This window comes from Myxine glutinosa, chromosome 3, assembly GCF_964187855.1.
Source record: "Myxine glutinosa chromosome 3, kmMyxGlut1.1, whole genome shotgun sequence".
Classification (NCBI taxonomy): Eukaryota; Metazoa; Chordata; class Myxini; order Myxiniformes; family Myxinidae; genus Myxine; species Myxine glutinosa.
The window spans coordinates 29,670,995-29,691,214 of NC_136263.1; the positions used below are offsets into that span (position 1 = coordinate 29,670,995).

The 20,220-nt window shown below is 44.6% G+C and overlaps 1 protein-coding gene across 1 annotated transcript in view; it reads right to left on the reverse strand.

Annotated features, from left to right (window-relative positions):
• LOC137423713 (uncharacterized) overlaps positions 1 to 20,220 on the reverse strand; it is a 268,296-nt gene that overhangs the window by 110,611 nt on the left and 137,465 nt on the right. The window contains exon 7 of the mRNA XM_078773556.1: positions 15,055 to 15,180. Within this exon, the coding sequence (XP_078629682.1) occupies positions 15,055 to 15,180 (126 nt within the window). The remainder of the gene's footprint in view (positions 1 to 15,054; positions 15,181 to 20,220) is intronic.

Here is a 20,220-nt window from a genome sequence, read left to right on the forward strand (position 1 = left end):
AAAGATTTTCTATTGGGTTCAGGTCTGGAGACTGGCTAGGCCACTCCAGGACCTTGAGATGCTTCTTACGGAGCCACTCCTTAGTTGCCCTGGCTGTGTGTTTCGGGTCGTTGTCATGCTGGAAGACCCAGCCACGCCCCATCTTCAATGCTCTTATTGAGGGCAGGAGATTGTTGGCCAAGATCTCGCGATACATGGCCCCATCCATCCTCCCCTCAATACGGTGCAGTCGTCCTGTCCCCTTTGCAGAAATGCATCCCCAAAGAATGATGTTTCCACCTCCATGCTTCACGGTTGGGATGGTGTTCTTGGGGTTGTACTCATCCTTCTCCTTCCTCCAAACACGGCGAGTGGAGTTTAAACCAAAAAGCTCTATTTTGGTCTCATCAGACCACATGACCTTCTCCCATTCCTCCTCTGGATCATCCAGATGGTCATTGGCAAACTTCAGACGGGCCTGGACATGCGCTGGCTTGAGCAGAGGGACCTTGCGTGCGCTGCAGGATTTTAATCCATGACGGCGTAGTGTGTTACTTATGGTTTTCTTTGATACTGTGGTCCCAGCTCTCTTCAGGTCATTGACCAGGTCCTGCCGTGTAGTGCTGGGCTGATCCCTCACCTTTCTCATGATCATTGAGGCTCCACGAGGTGAGATCTTGCATGGAGCCCCAGACCGAGGGAGATTGACTGTCATCCTGAACTTCTTCCAGTTTCTAATAATTGCGCCAACAGTTGTTGCCTTCTCACCAAGCTGCTTGCCTATTGTCCTGTAGCCCATCCCAGCCTTGTGCAAGTCTAGAAATTTGTCCCTGATGTCCTTAGACAGCTCTCTGGTCTTGCCCATTGTGGAGAGGTTGGAGTCTGATTGAGTGTGGACAGGTCTGGAGACGGCTTTGCGGTCGGTCTTTGTGGTCGGAGACGGTCTGGAGACGTCTTTTATGCAGATAACGAGTTCAAACAGGTGCAGTTAATACAGGTAATGAGTGGAGAATGGGAGGGCTTCTTAAAGAAAAAACTAACAGGTCTGTGAGAGCCGGAATTCTTACTGGTTGGTAGGTGATCAAATACTTATTTCATGCAATAAAATGCAAATTAATTACTTAAAAATCATACAATGTGATTTTCAGGATTTTTGTTTTAGATTCCGTCTTTCACAGTTGAAGTGTACCTATGATAAAAAATTACAGACCTTTACGTGCTTTGTAAGTGGGAAAACCTGCAACATCGGCAGTGTATCAAATACTTGTTCTCCCCACTGTATATATATATATATATATATATATATATACATATATATACATACATATATATATATATATACATACATATATATACATACATATATAATATATATATACATACATATACATATATATATATATATATACATACATATATATATATATATACATACATATACATATATATATATATATACATATATATATATATATATACATATATATATATATACATATATATATATATACATATATATATATATACATATATATATATATATACATATATATACATATATATATATATACATATATATATATACAGTGGAACCTTGACTTACGAGTTTAATTCGTTCCGTGACCGAGCTCGTAACTCAAATTGCTCGTATCTCAAATCAAATTTCCCCATTAAAATGCATTGAAATGCTATTAATCCGTTCCAGCCCGCCAAAAACCACACCAATTTTTTTTTAAATATACAGTATATATAAAAATATCTCACGCTTTATATTTCACCTGTATGCAGCATACAAGTTGGCAGGATGGCCTGGACTGGAGGTACGCACACTTGACTCTAAAGTCTAAACTGTCCAGCCTGGGTTTGAATCCCGACCCAGCTATAACCTGTCATGGGTGAATCACAGGCAGGGTGATTCATCAATGTGTGTACCGCTAAACTGGGCGCCCCGTTTGCGTCCCATTAGTTGTTGGATGTTAAGGATCTCACCGTGTTTTCCACAAAGAGAAGGCGAGCTATCGCCGGCACTCTGAACAAGTTGTGGCCTGGCATGGCATGAACATGAAAACATGAAATGTTCGACATGAACATGAAATTTTCCGAAATAACCAAAATGCGAAAACTAAAATGCATCGCTATACGACAGAGATACGTACTGTACTTGAACGGCAAGATAACCACGTGACCAGAACCTACCTGGCGGCGTAAACTCGAAATAACCAAAATGCGAAAACTAAAATGCATCGCTATACGACAGAGATACGTACTGTACGTGCACGCAAGATAACCACGTGACCAGAACCCACCTGGCGGCGTAAACTCGAAATAACCAAAATGCGAAAACTAAAATGCATCGCTATACGACAGAGATACGTACTGTACTTGAACGGCAAGATAACCACGTGACCAGAACCTACCTGGCGGCGTAAACTCGAAATAACCAAAATGCGAAAACTAAAATGCATCGCTATACGACAGAGATACGTACTGTACTTGAACGGCAAGATAACCACGTGACCAGAACCCACCTGGCGGCGTAAACTCGAAATAACCAAAATGCGAAAAAAAAAATGCAGCGCTATACGACAGAGATACGTACTGTACTTGAACGGCAAGATAACCACGTGACCGGGTGGCGAAAGCTCGTAACTCGGATCTCGGCTCGCATCTCAAAGCAATAAACTGCCGGAGCGACGGCTCGTATCTCGAAAAACTCGTAAGTTGGGGCACTCGTAAGTCAAGGTTCCACTGTATACATATATATATATATACATATATATATATATATATACATATACACATATATATATATATACACATATATATATATATACATATATATATATATATATATACATATATATATATATATACATATATACATATATATATATATATATATATACACACATATATATACACATATATATATATATATATATATATATATATATATATATATATATATATATATATATATATATATATACAGTGGGACCTCTAAATCCGAATTTAATTTGTTCCAGCGGCAGTTCGGATTGGGAAAAGTTCGGAATTAAAAACTATTTTCCTCATTAGAAATAATGGAAAGTTAATTAATCCGTTCCTGGACCCCAAAAATCCATTATCAAGACACTTAACTGCAAATACACATGATTCAAGGTAAAATAAGATGAGTTAATGCCCGAAATATCAAATAATAATAATAATAAAAACAAGAAATAAATGTACTAACATGAAAATAACTGCATTTACCTTAGTGGAGAGTTCTGATGGTGCATGTGGAAGCTGGAGAGGAGGAAGGAGGGAGAGGGTTTTATTGCTTGGAAGGTGAGGCACCTTCCAAGCTAACATCAGATGACTGTGCTTCTGGTGTTTGCTCTCTTTGTCTCTTTACACCACTTGTAGAGGGTTGGGGCTCACTAGGCTTGCTTTCTTTAGAGAACCACCTCTCCAAAGTTGCCTGGTGTTGGCGACTTTTCTTAATTTTGTCTGAAGTGGTCAATCACATTGTCACCGAACAAGTTAATGCTCCTGTTAACCACTGCTTTATTAGGGTGCCACATTTCAACAATGGCCTGTGTTTAAGACCAATGGAAGCACAGTTCTTTAATTTCAGCACTGGAAATGTTACCACTAGCTCCCTCTTCCTCCTCTGAATAAATTTCCACTGCCACTTCTTCTTGCTGCATCTTGTGGAGGTGCTGAAGTTCTTCTGTGGTGAGTTCCTTGTTGTGATCCTCCACTAATTCCTCCACATCCTCTTCACTCACCTCCAAGCCCATGGACTGACCCAATGCTACAATAGCAGGCACAATAGGTTCTTCAAAGCCTTCAAAATCTCGACGTTCGCGGTGGGAAATATGAACGACGCTAACGCTATGTTGGCGGTTCGGTTATAGAAATACATTCGGAATTAGGGACAAAATTTTCTCGAATTTACGGTTCGGAATTAGAGTAGTTCGAGATGAGGGGCGTTCGGAATTAGGGGTCACTACTGTATATATATATATATATATATATATATATATATATATATATATATATATATATATATACACATATACATACATACATATATATATATAGTTGCAGTTTTGAAAATAAAGAATGACCCCCCTCGTAGGTAGTTGCACCATACACAACATGTAGCCTCGCTTTAGTTCAGTTATTTCTTAGTAAATGTAAGCGTAGTCTCCTTTCCTGTGGTAGGTTGCGTTGAGCAGGCCAGTGAGTTAGGTGTTCTTTTGGGGCTGAAATGCCACGTGCTAGGCCTGGAACAAGTCTGGCAAGGCCGAAAGGAGGAGCTGCAGGGAGTGGCCGGTAAGCAGCGAGCAGCCAATCGGAGCTAAAGGGGAGTGGCTCACAACGGCAGCGAGAGGAGGGGCTTGGAACATTCGGGTAGATCCGGGGAGGGGCTATATAAAACCCTGCCCCGAGCCCCCCGCGTCAGTCGCCCCGGGAGGGAGTTGGTTCGTGGTGATTGAGCAGTGAGAAAGAGACATTGTAGCCACGAGTAGATCGAGTTGCTTGTTATAGCCTCTCTGTTCACGAACTCCCCCTGTGCCCTGCGCTCTGTTAATCGCGTTTGGGGAGACGATCCATTCCGGGCCACAGACGCACGATCTCCTTGCCTGCGCTCCCAGCACACGTGCCGTGAGCATCGGAGGGCCACGCCCGGCGAGCTGTCCGGGAACGACCGGCGCCCAGGCTCGTTTGGAGCGCGAACTGTCCTTCCTCCTTTTCTCTGCGTGAGAGAGCGGGCCCGTGTCTGGGCGATAAGTTAAGACTGATTATGCCTGCTCTGTGTCCCTTCCCTTTATCCGGATCATTGTACATTGTAAATAAACCTGTGTTCTTTCTTCTATCTGACCGTTCCCGTCCTTTCCATTTATTGGCCTAGCATCGCACGAATAAAACCGCTCGAATCGGGTTCAATAAAAGTAACGGCACGAGTCACGTGATACGCAAACCGCTCGGGCGTATTCGATTAGCGTGGCTTGCGCGAGGTCCAGTCCCCGTTTTCGTGGCAGCGTGGGTAACGAAGGTACGTGTGGAATCGACCCGATACCCTTTCCCACGCTCGCTACGGGAGTGGCGACCCGGCCTCGTGAACTCGAACACGAGGGGGAAATGAGGTTTAACCCCCCCCCTCCCCCCCTCTGTACGTCGACGGGCTTCGAGAGATCCGCAACAATATATATATATATATATATATATATATATATTGTTATGTCGGTGGGGTAGTGATATGTAGAGCCAGGTAGATCTGAATAGATAGCATGCTTCATCTGTCGCGGTGAGGAATCTACCCTGTAATAAGTTCTGTGTGTTTAGGGAATTTGTCAGTTAAGATGTATGCCTGTGAACATACCAGGATGTTCGAGTGTTAAATAGTATAGGGATTAAAAGATAACGCCCCTGTGTGTCAACTGGTAGCCAAACCCTCCTCGTCCCTTATGGCAATGCACACCTGTAGACACGTAGTTAGGTCCCCAGCGCAACACCAAATAATTCCCTTCCCTGACATTACTTTGGAAGAGGCACAGGCAAGGGGGGGCCGGCTCGGGGCGCCGCCGCATGGACCGCGACCAGCTGCACCTACAAACTATGATCACGCCACGTGCACGAGCTATCACCATGCTACGGTCCTGTGATTGGTCAGCGCGCTAGGCGCGAACCTCCAGCCAACGGGTGTGAGAAGCGCGAACCTCCAGCCAACGGGTGTGAGAAGTGCGAAGCTGGAAGGTTCGGTGGAAGTCGCTGGTTGGTAGCGCGGCAAAGCTGACGTGACGGCCGGAAGGTTATTTAAGGGAGCGCCGAACACCATTTTCTCTCTCTTGCGGTTCATGCTCTTGGAGATCCAGCAGTTCGTAGCACGTCGGGTTTTTCTTGCTTGCGCAGCTTTCTCTTGCAGCTCTGGCACTTGTGGAGATCGAGCAGTTCGGAGTTGTTGCACATCCAACTCTGTCCCTTGCGCTCTCCGGCTGTCTCGACGTGCTCGAAGCTCTTGTCTTCTTCTTGGTCTTGAGAGGCAGTAGTGGTCGTTGGCTCGCCATCTGCGTGGTGCTTGTGCGGGAGCGAGGCTCGGTGCTGTGAGCGGGCGGGACCTCGTGTGCAACGGAGAGGGCGTTGGCTCGGGCCTCGCAAAGCGTGCGAGGCGGACGGAGGATTCTCCCGCGCTGGAGTTTGGAGCCGCGTGTTACGGACAAGACGACAAGACCAGATAAGGCCATTACCCATTTACACGAACATAACGACAGTGTTCCTTTTCATTAATTTGCATTCCCTCGTCTGTATCCGAAGTCTGCGCGTGGGGACGTCCCGATTAGGACATTTTATTATCGGTGCGTGCTTTTCCTGTCCTTGCCTTTTACTCTAATAAACCCTTGCATTATTTTCCATTCCCTGTTAAACCTGTGCCCGGTTGAACTAATTTCCCTGCAGGATCGAAGCTGCCATGGGTTCGTTGAAGGTAAGTGCTGGCGCAGCCTTCAATTTTCCTTATTCCTCCCGCGTTTTACAGCCAAATCCGTGTTTGGTCGTCACCTCAATTAAATCCGTTTCGGTCCATCCACGAGCCCTGGTATTAACCGGAGGCGACGCACGACTATATATATATATATATATATATTGTTGCGAATATGGAATTTGGCCTCCATATCCGCTTGTAAATATTCCCCTATTTCCCCAATACTCCCCAACTATCCCCAATCCCCCATTCCCTAGTCCCATTGCCTGTAAATAACACTCTGTAGAACCGACCTTCCCCTTTTTCCCCCATTAAATGTCGTGCCCAGGTCCACCGCATCTCACGTAGACAACTTTCAGACATCTTGCTCGTTATTCTTAGTCTATGTCAGTTAAGGACTCGTTTCCATTAATTCTGACTCTTCGTTGCACCAGAATGTGATTATATGGCACCAGTAGTGAGTTTAGGACCTTCCCATACCTCTTCCCATCTTCTTCCCCAAACAACAACAACAACTACAACAACAGAGGGGCACGGCGCTGCGCGGGGGAGTGTGCGTCCTCACACCGGCTCGGTTAGCCGCCATTGACGATGCGCTCCGACGGGGTTACCACGAAGGGGCTCCCTGTCAGCCCCTCGTCAAGGGCGGAGCCGGTAACCCCCCCGCACGCACCCAATGAGAAGCAACGTGCCGATTCCATCTGGGGCGGAGCTAACGAGCCGAGGGCGTGTCACTCCCCGCCGGATATACGCGGCCACGTACCGGACGTGACGTGAGATACGCCTGAACTACGGAGAGCAGAGGAAGCCACCGCCACCCCCAGCGCGACGATACCTCCCCGCATCTTTGGACCGGACCGAACCGGGTCGATTCTGCCCTGAGCCCAGGTGCACCTGGAGCCATCGATCCTGCCTTTCCTTGCCATCAATCCCCGTGTGAGTCAGTTTTGTCCCGTTTATCTGTCGTCTGTTGGGGTTAATATAAGAGTGTGTCTAAGTGCTTGTCTTTCTATGCTGTCCCTCTTGTAGTTGTAATCTAACCTTCCGAACGAATATAACCTCCTCCGGAGGTCTTGAGAACTGAACCCTTGGTGTCGTGTCATTTGAATCCAGCCGTTGTGTCCTTTTCCTTCATTGATCTAGCGTAGCGCGACAAGTCAACGTTCGAGTATAATCGGGTAACTTGTGCAGACGTGGTCATACCAAACCGCTCGGTAAACTAACATCCACCACCGCGTCTGTAACAATATATATATATATATATATATATATATATATATATATATATATATATATACACAGTCACGTGAAAAAGTAAGTACACGCCATGTAAAGTTTTGACTTTTTCAACATATTTCAACATACAGCTATTTTTTTTTTTTTTTTTTTTTTTTTTTTTTTTTGTATACAATATCGAGGCTCGTGAAAGAGCGAACATTAATCACACAGAAAGACAAACCGACACATAAAACATATAACATAGGGAGCGGTAGACAAGATGGGGAGAGAGGGGGAAGGACACAAACACAACATTTGAGAGCAGGGACCGAGAGACATGGAGACATCGAGAGAGGGCGAGGGCTTTGGGGGGGGGGGCGTGGGAAGGGGGCAGTGGGAGAGGTATAAAACATATTGACACTGCCAGGACTTCCAGGAAAGAAGTTGGAATTTCAAACAAGGTGGATCTGGGGTGAATTAGCGGGGGTAGAAAAGATCAAGGTTTTGGATGGGGGAAGATAAGAGATGGTGGTGAACAGCTGTTTTAAAGACCTGGAGGGAGGAGTGGGATTGAAGGGAGTGAGGGAGTTTGTTCCAGAGGCGGGAGAAAAGAGGAATGAAAGAGTGAAGGTGAGCGGAGAGCCGAGATTTCGGCAGTTTAACCATCAGAGGGTTGCTGGCAGATCTTGTGCGACCTGTAGGAATATTTGGGGGACAGAGCACAGAGAGAGCTGGGGGTGCAAGGCCGGAGAGGAGTCGGTAGAAGACAGAAAGACCACCTACCTGCCTGCGGTGAGTGAGTGAAAGGCCCTCAGAGATAGCTTCATCGCGGGAGATTCCAATAATTCTGAAAGCTTTGGTTTCAACAGCGTGAAGCCGAGCTAGGTGTGAGGCAGGAGCACCGGCCCATAGGGGAGAACAGTATTCCATTGAGCTGCGGATGAAAGCCTTGTATGTGGTGAGGAGCTCAGGTGTGCCGAGGAAGGACTTCGCACGACGGAGGATGCCCAGTCGGCGACTGGCTTTGGAGGCCAGCTTGGAAATGTGGTTTTCCCAAGAAAGATCATGGCAGATAGTGAGACCCAAAATCTTGAGCGACAGAACTTCTTGGAGAGGATTTTTGAGAAAGTAGATGGGAGGGTTGTCCAGTCGATCTTTTCGGAGAGACATAGTAAGAGTGTGAGATTTGTCAGGATTGAAAGACATGTTCCACTTGTTTGACCAGTCTGTGATTTTGTCCAGGTCTTCAGAGAGTGAGGAGGCAGCAGACTGCCGATCTGAGGGAAGAGGAATGGAGCGGCAGAGAGTGGAGTCATCAGCAAAGAGATAGAGAGGATTTTCGAGAGAGTCAGAGAGATCATTGATGAAGACCAGAAAAAGCACGGGGCCCAGAACACTGCCTTGGGGAACTCCAGCCTGAACAGGAAGAGGAGATGAGAGAAACCCATTCAGGGCCACACGTTGACGACGACTAGAGAGGAAGTCCGCCAGCCATGCGTGGAGATTTCCATGGATACCAAAGGAGGAGAGTTTGGTGAGCAGAGCGGGGTGCCAGACCGTGTCGAAGGCACGTGATATGTCGAGGGAGACAGCTCTAATTTCCTGTTTGGCATTGAGGACCTCCATCCATTGTTGAGACAGCAGAAGCAGCATGTCCAGAGTAGAGTGACCTGGTCTGAAACCAAATTGATGATCAGAGATCAAGCCATTGGAGAAGAGGAAAGATTTCATATCAGAAGCAATGATGGATTCCATGACTTTGCTGATAATTGGGAGAAGGCTGATTGGTCTGTAGTTGCTAGGATCTGTTTTTGCACCTTTTTTGTGCAAAGCGGTGATGTTGGCTGATTTCCAAGCAGATGGCAGTTGACCTTGAGCAAAAGAGAGGGTGAAGAGAACAGAGAGAGGGTGAGATAGAGCAGCAGAGCAGGATTTTAGGACCCATGGGCTGATGCCGTCGGGTCCAGTTGCAGAATCAGAGTCGAGGGTTGACAGAAACTTTTCCACCTTGTCAGGAGGAAAGGACACGGAGTCCAGGAGCAGCAGGGTACGACTGGGTATGGTGGGTACAGAGAGGGATGGGTTTGGGACACAAGATTTAGAGGCAAACACAGAGTTGAGGCATTCAGCTTTTTCACGTGCGGAGTCAGCTGTGTAGCCGTTTGAGGTAAGGGAGGGGATGGAGGGGGAACAAACACCAGAAACGGATTTGACCAGACGCCACCAGGATTTGGAAGAGGGAGACAGATAAGAGAGTTCGGTCTTGAGAACGGAGAGATATTGTTTCCTGGCTCTCCTGAGGGTGGACACACACTTGTTTCGGGCTTTGTGAAAGGAAAAGAGATTTCCTTCCGTTGGATTTGCTTTCCAGGAGACGAAGGCAAGTTGTTTCTGGGCAACAGCCTCACCACAAGATTCCGTGTACCATGGACGGGAGGAAGGGTATGACAACTGAAGACGAGATGGGATAAATCTGTGCATGAGAGAGAGCAATTTACTTTGGAAGAATTCCCAGGATGAGTTGATGTCAGAGGTGGTAGAGATGGGAGACCAGTCCAGATGATTGATGGCTGCTTGAAGACCGTGCCAGTTGGCCTGAGTGAAATGCCAGACTCGTCGACGCTGAGCAGGCTCCCTGAGGATGGTCAGAGAGATGTCCACTTTAACAAGGACATGATCAGATGATCCGATCGGAGCAGAAGAAGAGCAGCAGACATTTTCAGGGAAGTTAGTCATAACCAAGTCCAGAAGAGAAGATGTTCCGTTGACTGAGATCCGGGTCGGGAAATTGACAGATTGTGTCAGTCCCAGTGAGTCGCAGAAGTCCTTTGCTGAGGAGCCATGGCTGGTGAGAGAGGTACCCACACCCAGCCAACTGGCATGATGACAGTTGAAATCACCACATATGAGGAAGAGAGAGTTGGGATGAGTAGATAGAAGTTGGTCCATATCATCAGACAGCGAGATGTAGATGGAGTCATCACTGTTTGGTGGACGGTACAGCACACATATGAACAAGAGGTGGGAGCGAAGGGGAAGCCGTAGCCAGAGGTATTCCTGGGGGTGAGGTGGAGAGAGTGCAGTGCAGGGCGAGTGAGGAAGAGAGTTTTTGATAAAGATAGCAACCCCGCCTCCAGGACGAGGCTCAGGTCTATCATACCGGAGGAGGGAGTAGCCCGGGAGAGATACTATGGAATCAGAGACATCATAAAGGAGGAAAGTTTCTGTTAAGCAGATCACGTCTGGTTTGACAGAAGCAACCTGTATGGAGAGATCAGTTAAGTTTGAACGAAGGCCCCGGATGTTTGAGGTCCATACCGTTAATGAAGAGGAAGGGGGAGCATCAGATACAGAACAGTGGGGAGGAGGGGTTGGGTAAGATGTGGAAGAGGTGGAAGAGGTAGGGAGAGCTGTTGAAGGTGTGTCAGAGATTTCAGAATAGCTCGGAGAAAGGGAAGGATGGGGCGGACAAAAGGTTTGATGGTGATTGGGTGAGCCACAATGAGGTGTTATTTGAGGAGGGGGAAGAGCGAGACAGAAGGTTGGGGGAGATGGAGGTGAGAGTTTGAAGGGGGAAGAAGCGGGGAGGACGCTTTGAGGAGGGGGAGTGAGCGGGGGGAAATTGAGAAGCAATGAGGGTGGGGAGATTTGAAGGGGAGGGGTGAGGGGGGAGTTTGGGAGGGAAGGGACAAGGGGAGGGATTTGAAAGGGATGGGATATGGGGGAGATTTGGAGGGGAGGGGTGAGGCAGGAGTCTAGGAGGGGAGGGGCGAGGGGGCGTCTTGGCGGGGAGGGGTGAGGGGGTAGTTTAGGAGGGAGGGGGCAAGGGGGGAGATTTGAAAGGGATGGGTGATGGGGAAGATTTGGAGGGGAGGGGTGATGGGGAAGATTTGGAGGGGAGGGGTTATGGGGAAGATTTGGAGGGGAGGGGTGAGATTGGATTTTTGAAAGTGTACGATTTATGGGAATTGGGATTTATGGGATTTGATCTTCATTTCAACAATATTGATAGATAAAGGTGATATAATATCACAAATATCATGAAACATTTACATTTTGTAGTCCATTGTATAATTTAAATAAACATAAATGCAAATTTTGCATGTGGAAAAAGTAAGTACCCCATGAAATATTTTTTATCTTTTTAACATATCTAGACATATCAATATTTGATCTTCATTTAAACAGTATCTATAGATAAAGGTGATCTAATTGAACAAAAAACAATGAAAAATTGACTTTGCAATAATTTATTCAACAATTTTTTTTTGCACAGCATGCACAATTGCATGCACAGCTCGTTTCAAATCCCCCCACAACATCTCGATGGGATTTAGATCCGGGCTTTGACTTGGCCATTCCAGAACCCTCCATTTCTTTCTTTTCAGCCATTCCTTGGTGGATTTACTGGTATGTTTAAGGTGATTGTCATGTTGCAAGATCCACCTTCGGTTGAGCTTCAACTTTCCGACAGATGGCCTCACATTATTCTCAAGCACCCTCTGGTACCATGAAGAATTCATAGTGGATTCTATGATGGTGAGCTGCCCAGGCCCTGATGCAGCAAAGCTGCCCCAAACCATAATATTTCCACCACCATGCTTTACAGTTGGTATCAGGTTCTTGTGATCAAATGCTGTCTTTGGTTTTCGCCAAACATGTCTTCTGGTACTGTGGCCAAATAGCTCTACCTTTGACCCATCTGTCCAGAGCACATTGTTCCAGAAGTGCTGGTCTTTGCCTAGGTGTTCATTGGCAAACTTTAGTCTTGGCCTGATGTTCTTTCTGGACAGCAAAGGTTTCCTCCTGGCACACCTCCCATGTAGATCAAATTTGTGCAGCCTCTTTCTAATGGTAGACTCGTGCACTTTGACATCAACAAAGGCAAGAGCTACCTGTAGGTCCCGTGATGACATTCTGGGGTTCTTAGAGACTTCTTTCAGCATCTTGCGGTCGGCTCTCGGGCTGAACTTGCTGGGACAGCCTGGCCTGAACAAGATGGCAGTTGTTTGGAATCTTCTCCACTTGTCGATGATCTTCCGGACAGTCGAATGATCGATTTCAAATTGTTTGGAGATATTTTTAAATCCCTTCCCAGGCTCGTAGGCATCTATAACCTTCTTTCTGAAGGCCTCAGAGAGCTCTTTTGATCTAGGCATGGTGACGCCGCACACTTCAACAACAAAGAGCAAACCAAACTAAATGTCTGAGGTTTAAATAAGACAGGTTCCTCCAAGATCTTCTCTAACGATGTTCTAATCATTTGCACCTGAGCTGGTGCACCTGATTCTAATTTTAGGTATTTGAAGTAGTGATAAATGTAGGGGTGTACTTACTTTTTCCACATGCGAAATTTGCATTTATGTTTATTTAAATTATACAATGGACTACAAAATGTAAATGTTTCATGATATTTGTTATATTGTATCACCTTTATCTATCAATATTGTTGAAATGAAGATCAAATAGCTGTATGTTGAAATATGTTGAAAAAGTCAAAACTTTACATGGGGTGGACTTACTTTCTCACGTGACTGTATACATACATATATATATATATATATATATATATGTGTGTCTGGTGTTGATGTGCAGCAGGCAGGATGCACCAGATGGCCTCTCCCTGCATCTAATTTCCTTGTGTGTATCCTTGCGTGAACCTAAAGAGGGTTTTATTTTATTTCTTTAAAAAGGCTATTTGAGAGATGTCACAAAATACACCATGAGGCCCCATAAAAAAGTATTATCTTATCACCCTATCCAGGCTGGAGAAGTGATGAGGGAAGGTTTTTTTTTTTGTTGTTTTGTTTTTTTCTTGCCAAAGCCAAATATCACCCGGTGTTGTTTGCTGGCGCATTGAGGGTGAAGGTCAAATACAAAACATTAATTAACATTAAAAAAAACCATATACACACAATCAACTTTTAAAACAACCAGGTTTTTATTTTACACACAGTAAACAGTTTGCATCTAAAACTACAGTATCAACAGTGACAAAACACAACATGCATTTTAAGGCCATTTTCCCTGCAAGAGCGGGGGTTAGCCTTGCGGTCCCCATGACAATCTTCTCCATTTTGCCCTATTTTCTGCATCTCCCCAGTAGCAACAGTGAGAACCTGGATATATAGTATCTCTTATAGCACAGAATATTGCATTTATTTGGGTATGGCGCACTTTGCTGCAATGAATGACATACCATTGGAGAACAAATATAAACTATCGATCCGATGACTTCCAGAGCGCGAAAGGAATCGTTCGTTGTTATTCGGAAGGAATCGTCTGCTTTTCGAGCAAAAAAAGACCGAAAAGACGATCGAAAAAAAAAAATCGGAATTCTGCCAAAAGTGTGGGCCCGAGGGTGATAAGAATACTTTTTTATGGGGCCTAATACTGAGATAGTTGTTTATTGACGAGTAATAAGAAGGTTACAATAAGACAACGTCACACTCGATGGTTGTGGTGCACGAGATCAAATACGCAATGACCGTGATAATATACAGCCCTCCACAAAAAGAAGTGTTATGATTTATGGGAGCGAGACATGGGTAATGAACGTAGAGCAGCAATGAAAGCTGGAAAGGGTGGAAATGCAAATGGTTCGGTGGATGTGCGGAGTATCCTTGAGAGAGAAAGGAAGACAAATGATGAATTGTGAAAGATGATGGGAATAGAGCCTGTGATTGATGCTGTGAAGAGAAACAGGTTGAGATGGTTTTGTCATGTGTTGAGGAAGGATGAAAGTGTCTGGTTGAGAAGAGTGATGGAAATGAATGTAGAAAGAAGTGGAGGACGGGGAAGACCGAGAGACTTGGCTAAAGGTGGTGGAAGAAAAAATGCGGGCAAGGGGAGATGTAGAAAATTGGGCAAAATGGAGAAGATCGTCATGGGGACCACAAAGCTAACCCCCGCTCTCGCAGGGAAAATGGCCTTAAAATGCCTGTTGTTGTTGTTGTTGTCCTCCACTAAACCAACCGTGTATTCAGACTGAACGAACGCGTACCTTGCTCGACTTGGTCATCGCTTGAAAAACGAAAACAAGCCATTATTGCCAAGTGAAATAGTGGTTGTATTATCGATTGAAATGTATTTTGTTTTTTTTTCGGGGTTATCAAATTTTGAAATGGATGCCCTGCAGGGCAACCCCCCGAAAAGTTAGTATCGAACACTGTCTAATTATTGTGAAGGTGGTAAAAAGGAAAGATGGAAAAAACAGTGTGAGTTGCAGCAGAGAAAAAGTTATCAGATAATATCAGACGTGCCATAAATCGTTACTGTGCCTCAGGTGTACGTACGTACGTGTACTCACGTGTACCCACGTGTACCCACACACACACAGACACAGACACACACACACACACACGCTTTTATCCCAACAACCTCACCTTCTGCAAGGTGTCACCGGTGATCCACTTTCATTTCCATAATGCAGAGGTGAATCACCCCTTTGACCACAATCTGAAAAACTACCACCAGGATCACCATTCTTTCTGAATGGATTGTCAAAAAATCTGCATGAAAATAAAAATAGCAAGTTATTGATCAAAATGCACACTATATGAGCAAGAGAGAACACTCCATGTGGAGCCACGTTAGGGTATTTGTACTGGAAGTAATTTTCATACATATAGGAGGCCACCATTGTGACCCCTTTACAAATTAAAAACATTTTTACAACTTGGCATTTGTATTTTAAATGTAGGTTAACAAGTATATTTCATGACTGTGAAGGTGTGTGTGCGCGTGCGTGTGTGTGACATCATTTTTAAACGCTTCCGAGTCCAAAATTACAGGCAACTTTTTATTCAACATCAATATGTTGTGTTATTCGTCGATTTTGTTTGTTTTTGTGCAATAATACACAGGAGTATTACAGCAAAAAAACAACATGCTTCAAAAATCAAAGGAGTGATCCATTGATCGGTATGCGTCCCATTACTAATCTGACGATATTTTTCAAATGCTGCAGCGTGCTTGGGTTGTTTTCATAGATTTTAGCTTTGAGGAAACCCCAGAAGTATCAGTTGGGAGGAGACAGATCTGGGGAGTAAGGACAACACGGGTTGGCCGTTTGTCAAGAAATGAGTCGATCACCTGGGAAATATGGTCTCAAAAACTCCAAAACACCATCAGGCCTACATGGCAGTGCACCGTGTCTTGATGGAACTTGACAGAATTCATGGTAATGTCATATTTCCTTCTCAGTGCTGGAAGGAATCTTCTACTGCTATGCAGCTTGGCCACATATCTATCTGTGTTGACTGGCTTTGTTCTCAAAGATGAAAGTTCTTATTACAACACCACATCTGATAGCATATCAAAGACCAAACCGTCACTATCACTCCAGGAAACTGGTTGTTCCATATGTCTGAGTGGTTGTTCTGCCCAAAACCGCATGTTCTGTTTGTTCACATAGCTGCTGAGATGGGAGTGGGCCTAATCACAAAAGAAGATGTTGCCAAGAAAAGCCTGATCTTCTTCAATCAGCTGGGCAATGACAGTGCAAATTTTGAACCTCTCTCTCATTTATTTCGCTCTGGTGATGCAGCAACGGTACCTTGGAAGGATATAGTCTCAGCTTATCGTGTATGATTCGGCCAACGGTCGTGCGAGAAGTTCCCACCAGCTGGGCAAGTCGGCATGTTGACTTTTTCGGAGAATCCTGCAAAGCTTCTCTTACAGCCTCTATCTTGACGGGTATTATCACTGAAGGTTTTCGATCACTGTGTCCTTTAATGTGGTCTTTCACAATTTCAATGTCCCTAAAATTTTCAACAATACATGTGATAGTTTTCGCATGTGGAATTTTTGCATTTGGATAGACCCTATGAAAGTGCTTTTGGTAGAAACACACGACTGTTGCCAAAAACGTCTCAACAATGAGTGACCGTTGGGGCACAGAGAAATTTGTCTGCATGGTTGAAACTTCAATGGAAAAAAAAACAAACACCTTTCAAACTTGTTCTTTAGAAAACCTGAAGACCAAAAAAAGTCACATGAGTAAAACTAAAACAGCACTATGTAGAGCGCATACGTCCGCCAGGCTGAAAAGTTTACATTTTGTATCCCACTGAAAGGCTGGATTTGGATTCGGTCCTGAACCTAAATCGAATCGGCTTGTTCTAGTCACCTAACCAACTCCTCCACCAAGTTTAGTCAACTAGTCCATAACTTTTTTTTTTTTTAACATTATGTTATATATCGCTTTTCGCCAGATCTCTCAATGGTGAAGAATCACTTTAAAAAATTAAATATTTCTCGTATCTGAATCCATATTCAGATCTTCACCAAAATCGAATCGATTCAGTCTTGTCACACACCTAACCGTTCTACCAAGTTTCGCCCAAATCCATCCATAACTTTTTGAGCGATCCTGCTATGTATCGGTTTTCGCCCTATGAGGCCAGGAGCCCAGAAGGTGTATTCAAGTGAAAAGCGCCGAAGCAACTGACCATGTGGGTTGAAAGGGTTCGACCCCCACATCACAAAAATGCATTGCTGCCGGGTCAGGGCCGGTGCCTTGCCGCCCAAATCGCCCAAAATAGGGACGCCATTACCGAAAATCCTATTTTCATCAATATCTGGAAAACTATACATGGCAGTATCACAAATCTGGTGTCTACACCCATGTTTTCATGGTCAATCACTATAAAAATGCATTTCTCCTTGGTCAAGCCCAAAAGCACCCAAAGTAAGGATACCATTGTTAAAAGATCATACTTTCCTAATTATCTGGAAAACTATACATGATAATACCATATGCAAAAACAGTGTTTAGACTTTAAACACTTTTCTAAACACTATCTTGCAAAACGTTTCTAAACATGTTTAAATTTATGCTAAACATGTTTAGGAAGTTGATGGCTTGTGTTTATTAAACAGACGGTGTTTATAAATTTGACATTTGTGTTTTGGTTTTAAACATTTTTAGAAACGTTGTGCAAGAAAAGTGTTTAAAGTCACAAATGACATGTCTACACCCATGTTTTCATGGTCAGTCATTACATTGACAACATTTACAGTGTTTAAAATATCTAGTTCACCATGCATTACCTCAACAATGGTGTATTATGGTATTTCCATCCAACCTGTGTCCTTAACTCACAACTTGCAGAGTCATTGTCCTTCAGAAGGAAAATAGTACTGTTCAATGACACGTCACCTTTTGATACAAACAATGGCATGCAGAACTTCCACCCAATTAGATGAGCTGATGGTTGTAGTAAACAAAGCCTGTCGTCCATGTGCTGCCCTCTAAAGTATTTTTTTTTTTTTACTACGGATACCCAGATGTGTCCAATTTAATTTAATAATTTCGTATTATCACCATCTTCCGTGATCATGGTCACGTTTTTTTTTGTTTTGTTTTTTCCCCCACAGTCATTAAGCTGGCAGAATTTTTTTTTCTGCTGTGGCGTCCATTTTGGAAGCCATTTTGGCCACAATCTTGAATTTTGGCAGATGGATACTCAGCAACATTGGAAATAATGATAAATTTGAATTCTTTGATCCCATAAACCTACCCATTGGCACCAAAATAACTGTACTAGATGCTGTACTAGAATCTGAGATAGTTATTTTTATGTAAAAATGGTGGACATTGTGAAATTCAAAATGGCCACCATAAGGAATAATAGAAAAAAAAATGACACCAACCCAGCTGTGTTCCTTGGGGTTTAAGGAAATCAAAAACATTGGTGCAATAGTCCGGCAGCTAAGCTAAATATAGCATAACAATTGTGCATTTTGTGAGGAAAGCACCACATTTGGCACACTAGTAGACTATCATATTATGAAAAGATCTGGATATTGGGCCATCTCAGATTCAGAGATTTGATTTTTGCAAGATTTGCAGATTTTGCAGATTTGCAAGCTGCGATTGCAACGCCAGGGACGGCCGACTCCTTCCTGCGAGCTGCCCACATCACCCGCACAAGAATAGCTCATCAAATCACTGCAGCAGCACTGCACATCCTGCAACACCGTGCATATGAACGCCACTGAATGACATATGCTGATGATGCAGAAGAGCTGCCTGAGTTCGAAGACTGGTGTCACCAGAGAGGAGAAGACCTATGGGCTGTTCTCCCCTATGGGCTGGTGCTCCTGCCTCACACCTGGCTCGGCTTCACGCTGTTGAATCCAAAGCTTTCAAAATCATTGGAATCTCCCGTGATGAAGCTATCTCTGAGGGCCTTTCACTCACTCACCGCAAGCAGGTTGGTGGTCTTTCTGTCTTCTACCGACTCCTCTCCGGCCTTGCTCCCCCAGCTCTCTCTGTGCTCTGTCCCCCAAATATTCCTACAGGTCGCACAAGATCTGCCAGCAACCCTCTGATGGTTAAACTGCCGAAATCTCGGCTCTCTGCTCACCTTCACTCTTTCATTCCTCTTTTCTCCCGCCTGTGGAACAAACTCCCACACTCCCTTCAATCCCTCTCCTCCCTCCAGGTCTTTAAAACAGCTGTTCACCACCATCTCTTATCTTCCCCCATCCATAACCTTGATCTATTCTACCCCCACTAATTCACCCCAGATCCACCTTGTTTGAAATTCCAACTTATTTCCTGGAAATCCTGGCAGTGTCCATATGTTTATACCTCTCCCACCCCGCCCCTTCACATGCCCCCCCCCCCTTCACATGCCTCCCCCCTTCACATGCCTCCCCCCCTTCACATGCCTCCCCCCCAAAGCCCTCTCCCTCCCACAGATCTCTCGATGTCTCCATGTCTCTCGGTCCCTGCTCTCAAATGTTGTGTTTGTGTCCTTCCCCCTCTCTCCCCATCTTGTCTACCGCTCCCGATGTTATTTGTTTTATGTGTCTGTTTGTCTTTCTGTGTGATTAATGTTCGCTCTTTCACGAGCCTCGATCTTGTATACAAAAAAAAAAAAAAAAAAAAAAAAAAAAAGACATTCCCAACTTTCAGTACTGGGCAACTGTGCTGGAACTAGAGATGTTGGTACTGGTCTACGTGCGTTCTCTGCGGCAGGCTTCATTCACGATGTACCTTGATGCCCTGACGGAACTGGTCCCATGGTTCCATGCCTTAGACCACACACACTATGCCAGGTGGGCCCCTGTTCACCTGAGGGACACGGTTGCACTCCCAATGAAGCACCCAGATGTAGCCAGAGAATTCAGGGCTGGCAACTTCACTGTACAGAAGACGAAGAAGGTGTTCTCTTCGATCCCAATCGAATGGAAATCTTGCAAAAATCAAATCTCTGAATCTGAGATGGCCCAATATCCAGATCTTTTCATAATATGATCGTCTACTAGTGTGCCAAATTTGGTGCTTTCCTCACAAAATGCACAATTGTTGTGCTAAGTTGCCCCACTACAACTAGTATAGCAAATTTTGCAATAAAATCAAGACATGTTACATAACACCATGTACGGTACAATATAATACACCATTGTTTAGATAAATACATGGTGAATTTAGTCATTTTTAAAGCACTGCAATTGTTGGCAATGTAATAATTGACCATGAAAACATGGGTGTAGACACATCATTTGTGATATTCTCATGTATAGTTTTCCAGATATTG